The sequence below is a fragment of the Urocitellus parryii genome, chromosome 13 (genome assembly GCF_045843805.1).
Source record: "Urocitellus parryii isolate mUroPar1 chromosome 13, mUroPar1.hap1, whole genome shotgun sequence".
NCBI lineage: Eukaryota > Metazoa > Chordata > Mammalia > Rodentia > Sciuridae > Urocitellus > Urocitellus parryii.
The window spans coordinates 30,676,887-30,693,783 of NC_135543.1; the positions used below are offsets into that span (position 1 = coordinate 30,676,887).

The window sequence follows — 16,897 nt, forward strand, 5'->3', positions numbered from 1 at the left end:
TGCATTCTGTTAAACAGCAGGATAAAAGTAGTACAATCTGTTTTAAATTGCTTATGAGGAAATCATCCTCACTAGGGTGCCCATTCTAGTAAGGAGATAGGTCAAGAAAACAGTAAAAGTGTCATTCACTCTTTTTTAAGGAACACACAGGTTTCTAAAGAATTCACAAGAAGTCATATAGAGTTTGAAAGAAAAGCCTACTGTCACAAAAATGACACAATTATTGGGCCCTAACTTCTCCAAGAATTAAACAGCAAGAGGTTATAAAAGCTATTTAAATAAAAGAAACCCCAAGAACCAAATAACATGCCCAGAAAACTTTTTGGAGTACTAATCATGTATTATCAAATTTGATGGAAAGATAGGAATATGTGCTTGAGGAAGATGTCTCACATCAGTGGGTGTTTAATAAAAGTATCACAGACAAATCTACAAGTAGGCCAACTTGCCACACTGTATCTAGACTAAAAACAGCAGGGAAAAGGAATGTTAAACAGTGATCCTTGGGAACAGACAGTCCTCCAGGAGAACCGTAACTCTCAGAGGTCACTGCTGCTTATTTTTACTTATTGCACTGTTTTAAAAAGAGCAAGTATACAGACTTTAAAAATGGCAAAGTATACAGAGCTTTTTTCATGCTAAAGCTATGAAAGGACAGTAAAACCTAGCACTCATGGTTTAATGAAAATTTGAAAGAAATTTTATCTGGAAAGGTGACAAACAGGATGGAATAATAAATATTTGTAAACTTCTGAATTCTGCCCAAGAGGCTAGAGTTGGGAAAAGAGAAAGATATTTGAAAGGAGGAAGGAGAAAAAACATGATTCCTGCCCTTGATCAGTTTTTGCTAGAATTTTAGAGTTAACATAAATGTGTTACTTTATTGAAGTAATGACCTCTTATAAAATTTTCTGCCCTGGAGGTAAGTATAGCATCTTTATTAAAAGAACTGTAATGTGGGAAGAGTGAGGAGATTCAGATGTTAAGTGTTTATATGGTTAACTGCTTAGAGTTGTAACTATAAATCAAAAGTAATAGTGAGGGGGATGTGTGCTGAGGTCTCTCCCATAGATAAAATTTAACCAGAGACTTGAAAGGTAAGGAATCAGCCAAACAAACAGGATAACACCTTCCAAGCAGAAGAAATAGCTTGGTTGTCAGCAAATCAGCAAACCTGATCTGCCTAGGCATCTGAGACCAAAAATAGTAAGCCTTCACTAACAATTTACTGAATAAATCAAGTTCTCTTCAAAGTGGAGAGTAAGCAGATCTATATTAATATCAGATGTTACACTAAGAATTAGCTTTCTTGAGGTTCATCAGGGTCTAGAGTTTTACAATTTAAGCTAAAAGAGGGAGAAAAAAAAGAGTAAGAAGCACTGAAAAAACATGCTCATCTGTTTCAAGTCAGCCCATTAATCTGAGAATAGGCAAAAGGGGATAAAGACAGAAGGAAATAAGACATTTACGCAAAAGGAAATACGAGAGAACTAATTTCTGCTTTGTAACTGCTTTGTCAGTTTTTTTCCACATTCATATACTCACTTCATCTTTACAATAAACATCACTAAATACATATTTGTCACACAATACTAACATTGCTCAATTTCACAGATACTATAAAAGGTAGGGTAGCTTTGTTTCTTAAGAGATTGTATGATTGTATAAGAAATTTAATACTATAAGATAGATATAACTGATCCAACAAAAGAATTCACAGATGTTCCCTAAATGTTGATCTTAATTTATGTATTTACACATATTTTGTTACTGTCCAATCGGAAATACAAGATATAAGCAAATTATTTAAGTCATCTAAAAATAATTCAAAAGAACCAAGACTCACTTTTCAAACAAGGAGAAAATTTAAAGTGGACAATACCATAGTAACAGAACGGAATTGTAAATATTTTGAATTTCCAATCACAGAGCATTGATGAAATAAATTATGGCATATTCACAGTATGCGAATTTTTCAAATTCTTACAAAATAGGTTGTAGAAGTACCTTAAATGACCTAGAACAACTATGAGACACTACAAGTGTAAACAAAGGATTCTTTTGAACACACACACACACACACACACACACACACACACCAATCCCAATTTAAAAATCAACACATATCCATACATTCATGTATTTATTGGAAACATGTAAACTAAAATATTAATGATATTATCTCTGGGTGGTAGACTGGGGTAAGATTCCCACAGAGCCTCTATAAACATATTTTATATTTATAGAAAATTTATATTATCTTTGTAATAAGAAATATTAACAAAAGCTACTTAAAACCAAATGCTGTTTAAAAACAATTGTAGATAAATATGTTAAGAAAAATCACTAAAGATTAACATGTATAAAAATACAAATTTTAAAAAATACATAAAGAATCAAAAAATATCATCTTAAGATGATGTAAATTAAAATTTTAAGATGATGTGAATTAAAATGATTTTCCTTCATAATACTTAAATTCAAAGAATAAAGATGTATCTGATTAACTTAATCTGATCATCTGAAATCAAATCCAAGAATTAATAGAATTGTTCTATCTCAAGTTATTTTTTTCAAAGGTTTTTCCATTAGGTCTAACTAAAAAACTATATAAATCAGTGTTACAATTTTTCAGTATGTGCTTAATAAAAACTCTTTACAAGTGGATTTATATGCTTTAGGTATCAAAACTTACTTATGTCAAGAAACTTTGAGACAATAAAAAGATAAAGAAACTTTCCAAACAAATAGCTATACAACAAATAATTCTTAAGCCAGACAGCCATACACACACACAAACCCACACATATGTACACATTTTCCTGGAGATTCCAAGCAAAGAAAATTAATAAAACTTTACTTTTTTTTCCACTTCTCTGATACTTACTAAAAATAAACAAACAGCCTGCTGCAGTGGTGCATGCCGGTAATCCCAGCAACTAGGAAGGTTTAGGCAGGAGGATTACAAACTCAAGACCAGCCTTAGCAACTTAGCGAGACTGTCACAAAATAGAAAATAAAAAGGGCTAGGTATGTAGCTCAGTGGTAAAGCGCCTCTATATTCAATCTGTAGTACCTCCACTCCCCTCCCAAAGAAAAAGAAAAGAAATACATAAACAAAACCAATGTGGCTTGTCAAATTCACAGAGCATATGTGAATAACAGCAATTTTGCTAATAATAATACTGGGTAGTAACATATACAGATTTTTTTTTAGCACAATTATGCTGAATTGGATTTTTTCAACTATCTCATTTTTTCTTTCTCTAACTCCCCTCAATTAAAAGATCACAACTGAACTCTTATTAATTTTAATACTGCCCTGAGCCTATAATAGAACTGAGCAAAACAGTAAAACTAGAACAAAATATCATTATTGATCTACTAATATATTCACAGGATATACTATGGCTCATCGATTTCTATTAATAAAAAGTAAATTCTTCAAAAAACATAAGATGATGAGTCCTGTCTGTATTAAATCAAATGTAAGCTATAAAGTAATTTATACATACACACACACAAAAAAAAATTATATTTTGTGACAAAATATAGTAGTTGTATATAAGAATTCATTTGAATGATTGAGATTAAAAGAAGTGGTGTACATACAAGTGTGTGCATTTCAGAGCTTGCACATGGCTATATAATTCTTAGCAAACAAAGGGGTTTCTTCTGGTTCTATCTTTCTGATTAATGAAGTCTCGGTCACAATTCCTCAACTTTACTTTCAAGTTTTACACATAAATCTTATCATTCAAGAAGAACAGTATTTGCCTCATAAAAGTTTCATTTAGTTAAACTTCTCAGAGATTAATCTAGTTTTAAAAGCATGTTAACTTTCTACTTTTCTGGCAGGAACTACAGCTGTAAAAACAAACAATAGATTTTTTAGAACATAAATCAATACTGTTTTAGGGTTCAATCTTAAACTGGCAAAAACTAATTTAGTCTACTTTATACCATTAATTTTAAAACAAATCCAAAAGTGTTGACAGTCTTAAACCATAAACCAAATGACTAATAAAAAAGATGCTACCATGCAGCATGAGGAATAAATGTACAAGATATTGGCAACCCCTTGTTATAACACAAAAGAATGACAATGCATAATGACAGCAAATAAGCCACATTTATAAATGTTAAAATATTATTCATATAAAAGCCTATATTTAAGACTGGGGATATAGTTTAGTTGGTAGAGTGCTTGCCTTGCATGCATCAGGCCCAGGATTCAATTCCCAGCAACACACACATACACACACACACACACACACACACACACAAAAAAAAAAAAAACCTATATTTAAAAGTTTTTTTGCTGGCTGGGGATGTGGCTCAAGCGGTAGTGCGCTCGCCTGGCATGCGTGCGGCCCGGGGTTCGATCCTCAGCACCACATACCAACAAAGATGTTGTGTCCGCCGAGAATTAAAAAATAAATATTAAAAAAAAAATTCTCTCTCTCTCTCTCTCCCTCCTCTCTCACTCTCTCTCTAAAAAAAAAAAAAAAAAAAAGAATATAAAAGTTTTTTTGCTAATGTTAGTGGTACCACTGAACAAGTTTGCTGGCCCTGAATAATTTCAGCCATTACCATAATTTGTTGTTAAATTATTCATCATGTATTCATTAAATAGTCTAATCTTTTAACTGTTTTAGATTATGAATAAAATGTAAAAGTGACACACATAAACCAAAAAAACCCAGAGAGCAAAATACTGTATGTACCTTATATGTACTTTTTTACCTAGATGTGGATTACAGATTAGATTCACATTCCTAAAATGCTACACTTAGTTTAATATAGCACTGTATATACTGGTAAATTATAACTGGTGATAATTTATAAATGAATTAATGGAAAAGTGAAAAACTACAGATTATCAAGATACTTCAACTATGATATAAATCACTAAGTATTTACACTATAGAAAAAGGACACTTTTCTCTGCATGAAATATCTAACCAAGTGAAAGTTAACATACAGAGATATTTCTTAAAAAAATATCAACTTTTCCAGAAAAGTCCTAACAAGGAGACTCTATTAAACATACTTTTAGGAACTTCCTGTTATATTCTACAAACACTGGGTTACATAATTATTAAAGGGAAAAGAACATTATACATCCATCTAAGTTTCAGGCCAGACTCGGCAACTTAGCAAGACTCCGTCTCAAAATTAAAAAAAAAAAAAAAACGAATTGAAAATGTAGCTTAGTGGTTAAGTGTCCTGGAGTTCAATTCCTAGTACAAAATAAACAAAATAAACAAAAACCTTGATATAATTTTTTTTGTCTCAAAAAACTAATTATTCATGGATGAACTAATAAAATCCAGCTTGGATTCCTATTGCAATAATTCAACAAAGCTAAGATTCAGACCCTGAACCACAGTGAGCCCAGGCAGGCACTCGAGGTTCAGCCTAGAAAACCAACACGTCTTCATTGCAGCAATACACTCTCCTCAACATTCTCAAACCTATCTGTGTCACACGGACCACAAAGCATTTTTCATCTACTTGTTATTTTCTCTTTGCCTCCTCTTAATCAATTTGACAGAAACTAAAGCACATTCCAAAGGCATCAAGCAGAGCTGCTAAAATGAAAAGGAGACAGTAGAGAAGCATGCTTTTGCACTAACCTTTCATGTCCAAAGACATGGATTCAAATATAAATCAAACACTAAAGCAGGGTAGTCACATCCAAAACCCCAGGTGGATATGCATCCTAGTCATAAAATTCTCATAATATGACAAGTTGAAAATGAAATAGATGGGAACAACATGCAAACTGACTCAAGTTAAAGCCCACAATCAATTAAAAGGTTGGGTCATGGACAATGAAAGCTTAGCAAATGCCCAAGATGCCTGACCTTTTAATATTTTCACAAATCTATTCCAACAGAAAGATACCTTGTTAGTAAAAACAAATTAGGGAAATTTACAGACAGTAAAGAAAAAAATGATCAAGATGGGGGGAGGGGAGAATTATGTATTTTCAACATTCACTTCATTCTGTTCAAAGTCTAAGAAATCCAAGTTGTAATAAACAAGACCTAAATTGAGCACTATTCAGTTTTGTTTCCTTTTCTCATACTCATTTTTTCTCAAAGAAAAATAGGCATATTCATAAAATTACTAGATAAGTTAATTCCATTTTAATCATTTCAAAAGAATTTAACTTCTGAAAAAATGTCACACTTGGAAAGCAGTTTCTAAAACTTCAAGTTATTCATGTTGCAGTTAGAATTCAACTTCCATAGCTGAGAAATAAATCAGAGTAAGAATATTAAGTCCAGCCTGGAGTTGAGGTTCTTTGCTTAATAATTATCTAATAACATCTTTTCACAGGCCATTTAAATAGTTAATCTTCATTTCACAGTCCTCTTGTCCCATTACCCCTAGGCAACCAAGACGGAAGCAGTCTAAAACTTAATAAACTTTCCCATATTGTAGTTTGAAAATTGTCACTAAGCTATTTATTTAGGCTCAGGGATGCAATGCAGAGTAACTATGCTTTGCTATTATTAAGATTTATGTACACCTTTTACTCTTAAACCAAATGTCTTCTCAACAATTATATATACTCATAGTAAATTCACTGGCTGGAAAATCAAAATGTAACAAAAAAATAAATCATTCAGTTCTAACCACTTAAACTTCATGTATTTAAATACTCATTTTTTACTTAAAATGGCAGTAATGTTTCTTTTGTATTAAAATGAAGAGTGGAACATACAAACTCCTCCTAATTTTAAAAGTTGCACTAAAGACAATGTCAAAAATGTTTTTACAAAAACAATGTCAAGCTAACTGAACAAATATTTTTCAATGTGTAATCAGAAAAATAAGAACAACAGAGAAAGAAAGTGTGTGCACTTATTACTGTGGCACAATTTTAAGAAAACAATACCAAAGTATCTGGTAAACTATCAAGTTAAAATCATAATAAGTATGAAAGCACATTTTCACTGTTTTCAAGGCAAATGAACCTTCCTTTGGTTGAAGAAAAAGCTATTTCTAAGGAAGTCTGACTGAAACATTTAAGAACTAATCAAATGACAACAAAGTCTAAGAGCACTGCAATATCATTCACATTAGACAAGTACTGGAAAACACCCAAGTGTTTTGAAGAAAAGAAATGACATGATCATAACACCTCCACAACTGCAAACTAATAATCATAGTTTTGTTCTCTACTAAGATAGTAAATATAAAATTCAAGGAGATAAACCATCCCAATTACTTGCCATGTTGGAACTTTTAAAATAATAGAATGTGAAGAGCTACATGAGAAATCAATCATTCTACATTTCTTTTTTTGTTTGTTTGTCTGGTACCAGGGATTGGGCCCAGGATTGGGCCCAATTAAGGATTGGGCTTAACCACTGAGTCATATCCCCAGCCCTTTTTATTTATTTTTTTTTTATTCTGAGACAAGGTCTTGCTAAGTTGCTTAGGACCTCACTAAGTTGCTGAGGCTAGCTTGAAACTTGAGATTCTCTTGCCTCAGTCTCCCAAGCCACTGGAATGATAGGTGTACATGCTCAACCATTCTAAACTTATGATTTTATAATCTCAGAAACCATCTTCCTTGGGTTGGTAGGATAGCCAAAACTCTGACTCATAACACCATATTTCTTCCATGTAAATTGATGTTTAGTGTTCAAGCTTCCACCATCATCAAACCTAAGTGTGTTAGTCAGCTTTGCATCACTGTGACCAAAAATACCTGACAAGAACAACTTAGAAGAGAGAAAATGTATTTGGCTTACAGCTCAGATTCAGTTCAGGGCTGGCTTACTCCACTGCTGTGGGCCCAAGGTGAGAAAACACATCATGGTGGAAGCACTGCTATATTCATGGAAGCTAGGAAGCAGGAAGAGAGGAAAGAGGCCCAAGGAAGATGAAATCTTCAGGACATGCCCCTAGTGGCTTTTCTCCTTTAGCCATGCCTCTATAGTTACCACCCAGTCAGCCCACTCAAACCAGGATGAATTTATTAGGTTACAGCTCTCAGAATCTGATCACTTTACCTTTGAATATATCTGTATTAACACAGGAAATTTGGGAGGACACTTCCTATCCAAACCATAACACTAAGACATTGTTTTTAAACACAGTTCTTCAATAGCAGCAGGGATACAAAAGGTGCTAAAAACCTCAAAAGCACGACCAGCTGACCAGCTGTTGCATTGAGAAAAATGGAATATATTAGCCCAAAGCACCAAGAAATAGTTTTCTTCAAAGAAGGAGCAATTCCTTAACAATGCTAAAAACAGGATCCATTTTTTTCCCTTAAGTAATTACAGCTTGGATGGTTTCTATTTAGCCTTTGGGGAACATAAGTTAATACTAACACAAGCTGTCAGCACTTAGTAAGCTCTAAAGTCTCCACTCCATTCAGAAGTTTATCTTTTACAGCACAATCTACTAAGGAACAAAGGGGAGAAAAGTGCTAGGCTTCAGTTACCATCAATAAAACTATAAAAAGCTTATTTTCATTAAATTTTATACCCATTATAAAGATTTACACACTAATAAAGACTTATCTGAAAATGGATAAACCATTCTGGGCAAAACAGGTAGCACATGAATTTCAATAAATATCTCTTGAGTGGAGCCCAACTTGATAATTTGATGATTATTGGTAACAATTAATAAAAACATTAAGAAGGGGGCTGGGGTTGTGGCCAGCAGTAGAGAGCTTGACTAGCATGTTCGAGGACCTGGGTTCAATCCTCAGCACCACATAAGAATAAATAAGTAAATAAAATAAAGGTATTTGTCCAACTACAACTAAAAAATAAAATATTAAAAAAAATTAAGAAGGCCTCTTCCCATTACCTCATTTAGCTCTATTTATGCTCAGTGATCATTTGTAGAGTTGCTAATGTGTACAGGTAACTAAAAGCATAAATATGAACCAATACATCGCTTAAGGGTTACTACTTCAATCATGAACACATGGACACATACTTGATAATGATCAAGTAAGTCTCACCTTTTTTCTAGTATAAAATTCAGATGGTAAAAATGAGAAATATCTAACATAATGGTATATTAGAAAACCAGAAGTCTAACTTGAACAAATTCAGATGATTATACTGCATATACTAATGTTTGGAAAATGTCAGTTATAAAAAATAAATTTTGAGCCTTCCATCAAATATAATTAGGAAAAAAAATTAGGAACATGTGAACAAAAGTGCAAATAATTTGAAATAATAAATAAAGTGGATAAATTGCATTATATACAGCTTTATATATTTGACTCTTCCCATTACTACTCAAATTTAGAATTTCATACATACTATAAATCATAATGTAGCCTGCAAAAGAAAATTAAAGACCTTCTGTTTCTTCAATATAGTCCACGTTGCTCTACATTTAAGATTTAACCTTTTTCACTTTTTAATAACCAACAAATGATCTGAACCTAGTAAAATGTCTATTAACTACTCAAGGTTTGTAAAAGTTACAAATATTAGCTCATATAAAAGTTCATTGATAAAATAAACACTTAAAAGAGAAAGTATACACAAAAAGCTTATGAACTTTCCTATGTCATGTAAAATGTAAACAAGATCTAAAGTAAGTAACTGAAGTGAATATTAAATTTTATTTATTTAAACATAGAGAAAGGAGGTTGACCATAGGATACTCATCAATATACTTATTAGGTTGCAAAACATATCACATTTTCTTAAAACAATAATATACCAAATGGACATCATAACAAAAAATTTTGTTAAAGAAAAAAAGCCAAGCCTAAGCAAGTATTCCTCATAATCATGACTATTAGATTATTATTAGGAGAAGCAATAGGATGTTAATAGTTGACATCAAAACTTTCTCCAGACATTAGTTATTCTTGCTAATTAAATTCAAAGAAAAAAAGTACATGTAAAAACTAAAAGAAAGCCTTAACAAGATTGGTAAAAAGATTTTTTTTTTTTTTTTTTTTTTTTTGGATACCAGGTATTGAACTCAGGGGCACTCAACCACGGAGCAACATTCCCCAGTCTTATTTTGTATTTTATTTAAAGATGGGATCTCATTGAGTTGCTTACTGCCTCACTTTTGCTGAGGCTGGCTTTGAACTAAAAATCCTCATGCCTCAGCCTCTAGAGCCCCTGGGATTACAGGCATATACCACTACGCCAAACTAGTAAAAGGATCTTTAAATAGAATCTAACACAGTGCTTTGTAAAAGGGGATTTACAAAAAAAAAAAAAAAATTACTTTATTAAACAGAACTGAGTCTAATTTTGCACATTAAAACTATCTTGAAAGAAAAAAATGATAACTCAATCCACTTACAAAAAGGATGGATGATGCCCTTTTAAATTAGCTAGCTATATAACAAGTCTTCATTTCCCAAAATCCTAAGTATCACTAATATTTAAAACTTTCATCTTTAAAGCTATGTCACTGGAAAAAGTAGGGAGTCATTTAAAATAACAAAAGAATCACATTTTCAAATCTGGTAAGAGTTCAGACAAAAGGCCACATAATGTATGATTCCATTTATAGGCAATGTCCAGAACAGGCAAGATGGATGAAAACAGAAAGTAGATTAGCAGTTGTCAGCAGCCACAGGGAGAGGCAAATGAAGAGTGATTGCTAAAGAATACATGGTTTCTTTTAGGTGATTAAAATGTTCCAAAATTATACAGCAATGATGATTACACAACTCAATGAACTGCACACTTCTCAATAGTAAATTTTATGGTATGTGAATTATCTCAATAAAAATATTACTAAAAAGTTTAAATAAAAGCATATAATAATTCATCATATATACTACAACAGACATCATTCAGAGTACTTCACTGTTTCAAAAATCTTTTTTTATACCTTGGCAAGACGGCTCATCTGATCTTCTGAGAGAGTACTGCTTGTTCTGCCAGGAGTTTTTGTGGGTTCTGATCCATCCGCTTCTACATTAGGCCATACTTTCAAGTCATGCATCCCTTGGCGAAACATGCTAGTGAAAAAGATAGCATTCCAGATAGAAGTAAATTAAAGCAGTTAATTACAAGAAATTTTACATTCCTAAAAACAAAGAAAATTCTATGCAAAGACATACATGCCTTTATTGCCAAGCTTTAAGCCCCCAGTGGGTTGGATAGCAATGCACTAAGCAACTAAAATCCATGTAACATTCTTTTCTCCTCAAAGCAATCAGAACTATTACAGAAAAATCTACAGGCAAAGTGGAAGGAGAAAAGGAAGGAAGCATGCATGCTTCATCACTTCAGTGAAGCTCTTAGAAAGAAGAGACCAGATTTCTACCCAAAAGAGAAAAATATTACATTGACAATGACTGAAATAAAAATTTGTAAAGCATAACTGTGTTCTGCCAGTAATAATTTAGCATGCCTGCATGTGAATCCCAGTTATGCCATCTATGACATGAGTGTCCTTTGATAAGTTAAAATAATAACTTCACAGTAACCTCAGATTTTCTCATGTGTAATATGGGACTGATAAAAAATACTGTATCTCACAGAGTTGTTGTAAAACTTTTTAAAAATCATTATTAGCAAAAAGTATCTAGAATAGCGACTGGCACATAGTAAGTACTCCATAAAGGTTAGCTACTATGATCCTCTTCATTGTACAGGATGATTTTCCTCCTGTCTTCTTTTCCATAAGAGGGGCATTCTTAAAAATTTAGAAAAAGAAAAAAGAGGGATATTCTAAAGGAAATACTATAGTAAGTTCATGGAAAAAAAAAACTTTCCAATGTTTACAATTAGAAATTTAGTATATAGTCATGATTCAGCTAAGTCTGATAATCCTGATTTAAAGTGAAAGAACACATGCCCTCTCATCAAGTTTCCTTCAAAAAGCTATTATGAAAACCTAAAGCAAAGGTACATCAACTCATGAAGAGCTTTAGACAATAATGTGTTTTAATTATGCTACTGTCAAAAGTTTCTAAGTTTGTTTCTCATGAGGGGTTAAAGATGGCCATGAGTTAAGTGTGCTCTCTTTTTATGAGTATTTTTGATCAAGGTCTTTAAAATATAAAGTCTACTCAAACAGCATCTTCACCAAAACTGAAAAAACAAATTGACAACTCCAAAGGAAAGAAAAAGACTAGGAGTTTGTATAAGAGAATAGGAAATCTAAAGCATTTTACAATTTCACATTAAGTAATTTTTTGAAGAATAAAATATTCTAATTCTTTTTCAGTCTTCAAAAAAAATTGTCTACTTAATCCCAGCAGCTTGAGAGGCTGAGGCAGGAGGATCTTGAGTTCAAAGCCAGCTTCATCAACATGGTGAGGCCCTAAGCAACTCAGTGGACCCTGCATCTAAATAAAATACAAAAAAAATGGGATGGGGACGTGGCCCAGTGGTTAAGTGCCCAATACCCAGTACAAAAAAAAAGTCTACTTAAAAAATCTTACATAATTTTTTACCATTATTATGTTCTGACTAATAATAATGATAGGCTTCATAGAATTTGTATAATATGTATTATAATATGCATAGTGATGATACCATAAACATTTAGATTGGGAACTATAAAAAAGATAGTCAGGCTTGGTGGCACTTGCCTATAATACCAGAGATTTGGGAGATTGAGGCTAGTAGATCACAAGTTTAAGGCCACCCTTGGCAACTTAGTGAGATCCTGTCTCAAAATAAAAAATTGAAAATTAAAAGTGGCTGGGGAGATAGTTCAGCAGTAGAGTGCCCCCGGTTTCAATCCCTAATACTGCAAATAAATAAATAAATAAACTTAAGAAAAAAAAAGCTACAAGTCTATGATTACAAGAAGATTAATGACCATATCTGTTAATAAGGGATGTAGAAGGTAGGGGGAAGTCAAGTGACTTAAATGATCAAGTGAGCATATTACTTTCTTTTGACATTAATGGAACCTTGCAGAGTTATACAGCCTCCAGGTGGCAAGACAGAAGATACTCAGAGCATGATGTCCACTTGGGAAATTAAGCCAAATAGACAAGTCAATAGACACAGCACAGCAGGCCCTCTCTCAACTCCAGCATAGGCCCCAGCAACAGCTACTGCTGCTGTTCCAGCCTGGAGTGCCAAGCCACTACAGCACTAACTGCCTTGACTTCAGAATTCACATTTGGAAAAAACATCTGCAAGAGAAATCTGCAGCTTGCTTATTGTTCTTTGCCAATTCAGCCTAATGACCGATCCATTCTTAAGCTACTTAAGAAATCTCACAGGCTACAAGTTCAAATTAAGAACAATAAGCTACTGTAGACTTAGGCTAAAGAATCAGTCTTTCAATAATTCATTAGACCTCTCCAAGAAGTTCTGGTTCACGCTGACTCAAGTATACAAAGCAGATAGTAGCAAATAGCAAGAGTTGGTAGACACAAGATTAGCAATACTATAACATTATTTTAGATACTTTGAGGACCACTTTTCCAAGCTATTATGTGTGTGCTAAAATCTTTTAAGGAAAAAAAGTGAAGGGCAAATAGTGTTATTACACTGCATAAGAAACATCTGAGGAAGTTGTGGTGGTATCATTTTTTTTTTCAGCCATGAGAACAGTGCCAGCACAAGATATGACGTGTGGTGTGTGTGTGTGTGTGTGTGTGTGTGTGTGTGTGTGTGTGTGTGTGTGTGTGAGAGAGAGAGAATGGGAATTAAATCCAGGGCACTCTACCACTGAGCTACACCCCCAACACTTATTTGTTATTTTGAGACAGGGTCTTGCTAAATTGCCTATGTGGGCCTCAAATTTGCACTCCTCTTGTCTCCAGCTTCCAGCATCATGCTCAACCATATAATATGACTTCTGATGAAAGGTTGAGAAAATTAGCCCAGGCTTCCTACTGAGACCACTCAGAAGACTCATGTTATTTTATCTCCCTGGGTGTCAGCTGTGCCATGCAGAGAAGCAGCTGTGGCCCAGCAGGACAAGTAGATGTCTGTACACTACTGACGTATTTGAAACATTGAGAAGATCATATTCTTCCACAATTCAAACCTGTACCAGAAGTAATAGGCCTGCCAGGTGACACCTGGTTCTTCTCTACTACAACCACGCTCATCTCCAGAGTCAAGCCCCAGGACACAGGGAAGAAGGAATTGTCTTTCTTATATAGGGTTCCTTAGAATTCCTTCTTCTGAAGGTTAGGTCAATATAAGTGCCAGCCTAGTTGAGAACAGGAGCTGGCGATCTAGCATGTCTCTACTCCTTCCTTACTGCTCAAGGTATCCAAAAAGACCTAGATTAAAATCTAATGTTATCATTTGAATAACTGACCTACAACCATATATTAGTTGGTTGGATTAATAAAGAAAATGTTGACATAAAATCTCATCTTAACCTCAAATAACTGTGAAATGAATATTCTCTTACATCTGACTAGGCACAAACAGAATCATTCTAACAAAGGAACTTCTTTCTTTGCAGGTATTCCATGCATATTTTGCAAATCAAATATATTAACACTATTTTTTTAAGATCAATTTATTTTATTTATTTTTATGTGGTGCTGAGGATCGAACTCAGTCCCTTACGCGTGCTAGGCAAGCACTCTACCGCTGAGCCACAGCTCCAGCCCTATTATTATTTTAATATCATTTGTTTTCATTAGGTCTTTTGCTTCAATTTCTAAAATTTAATAACTTAGTTATTCTCATAGTATTTTACTAATACCACATAGCAAGAATATCAAGTTCTCCCTTTAATATAAATGGAAGTAAAAAAATAAGCTAGGTTAAATAATACTATCAAGTAGAGAAGAGTATACTTAGTACAGAGATTAGACTGACATTCTTAAAGTGATGAGTTTGAGAAACCAGGTCTAAGTAAAATGATTGCACATAATCAATATGGCTCTCTAACACATTTCCCTTGTATCTGAGATCTGGTGTGTTCAGGACATGGAAGAACAGCATGAACTGTTTTTAAGGTAGAGTTAAGAGAAAACTGATGGCCTTCCAAGATTCAAAGTCTTATCTTAGTTAATGACACCCCCCCAAAAAAATACAATAAATTTAAGTTCCAATTACTGCTACTACCTTTATAAAAATCTTTGGGGTTCAATAACCTTTTTAAACAAAATAAGTACTACTGATCTGTCATTCAGGCACATTTCCAGCTTGATTTGAATGGGATGTAATGGACATTTTACTCTCCTGAGATATGCATAGAATTACAAATGAAGAGGGAAGGAGTAAATGAAAAAGAAGGAAAAGAACTGTATGTATAAGTTGTACAAATAGACTACTAAGACAAAGAAAAACAGTGTTTCTCAAATTGTGGTCCACAACCTACCATTCACAGAATGTCTTGGGACCTCAGACTTATTGAACTAGTGAGACTGAAGAAGGCACTTCTCTAGTAAGCTTTCAAGATGATTCTTGTATATAGATTGACTACTACTGATAAAATGTACATTTCAAAATCTTGCCAAAAGACAAGTGTAATAGTGTATGTCAACCTGAGAAATCATTTATTTAGCTTCAGGCAGGTCATTTTGTTGCACTTCTGTAATTTATCCAGAAAATCTCCTTGAAATTTGATCCTAAGTTCATGTAAAATGTACACAAGTGTTAGAATAGGGGTTTTTATGACAACCCTCCAGCAGACATTCCAGAGGGTAAATCACTTGTAAAGAACTCTGAAAGAAAAAACTAGAGGTCTGCTATTTCTCAAAATCATTTAGCCACTAAGACTAATAAAGTGTTTTACATTTTTTTCTCTCTGTGGCAAACAAACCCTTCCGAGTAGAGAAAAATAAAAAGGAGTAATCACTCCAGAAAAACAACACTAATTTAATAATACGTCCATTTTGCTGTAACATTCAATATTATTAAAAATACATTTAAAAACCAGAAGTTGCAATGATTCTAATTATGTTTCAAGTATTATTTCTGTATGGATTTCAATAACAAATATCTCTTTAACAGCTACACTGAACTAAAATACATACCCATTAATAAGTAATCAAGGTATTTATGCAATTACATCTAGAAATTATTCATGAGTTGAAGCCATTCTTACACACCCTATTCCTAGACAGAAAAAAAATCAATATTATAAGTACATTAATCCTCTCCTTAATTAACATAAAATTACACTAAGATTTCCAAACAAAATAACAATGAGTTTAATTTCTAAATTGAGAAAATATTAAAATTTACCTGGAAAAACAAATATGGAGACTATCCAGATATATTTTAAAAGGAAGACTAATGATGACTATCTCTATTTAATATTATATATTTTACAATATCATTACAAAAGTAATGATAACTAATTTTAATGAGCCCATTACAACATTTATTAAATAATATACATATTATGTAACTTAGAATGTAGAAATATATTTACTGGACCCATTAAATCCACTTAGTAATTTAACCATCAAAAACTAAAAAGTAGATACTGGTATTTAAATTTACAAACCGAGACACAGAGTGATTAAATAACTTACCCAAGGATACACAGATATTAGACACAGAAGTTAGAATCTGAAGCCAAATAATCTATTTCTACAACTTATTTTTCTTACCACTATACAATATACTATATCTCCTTGCTCTTAAGACTTCAGTGCTCTCTCTTCCATGAACTGAAGAGCTTTGTCCCATTCCACCATGGTGTTCTACTTCACCTTGGGTCCATAGCTGTGGAGTTACCTAATCATGTACTGAACCTCTGAAACCATCTACAATGGGAAGATACAATAGAAAGGTCCTCACCACTAGGTGCCATGCCCTTGAACTTCTCAGACTCCAGAATTAGCAAGACCAGTGCCCAAATTCATTTTCAATCTCCTATTCCAAAGAAACAGTTGAAGAAAATTTCCCAAAGAGGTTAAGAAATTGTCAAGGTCCACAGATAAATCCAGACCCAGAGGAGGCTCCAGGGTTCCCTATTACCCCAA

General features: G+C 33.2%; 1 protein-coding gene across 2 annotated transcripts in view; it reads right to left on the reverse strand.

Annotated features, from left to right (window-relative positions):
• Positions 1-16,897, reverse strand: part of Pik3c3 (phosphatidylinositol 3-kinase catalytic subunit type 3) — a 121,815-nt gene that overhangs the window by 93,709 nt on the left and 11,209 nt on the right. For both annotated transcript variants that reach the window (XM_026409522.2, XM_026409521.2), the window contains exon 4: positions 10,858-10,987. In XM_026409522.2, the coding sequence (XP_026265307.1) occupies positions 10,858-10,987 (130 nt within the window). The remainder of the gene's footprint in view (positions 1-10,857; positions 10,988-16,897) is intronic.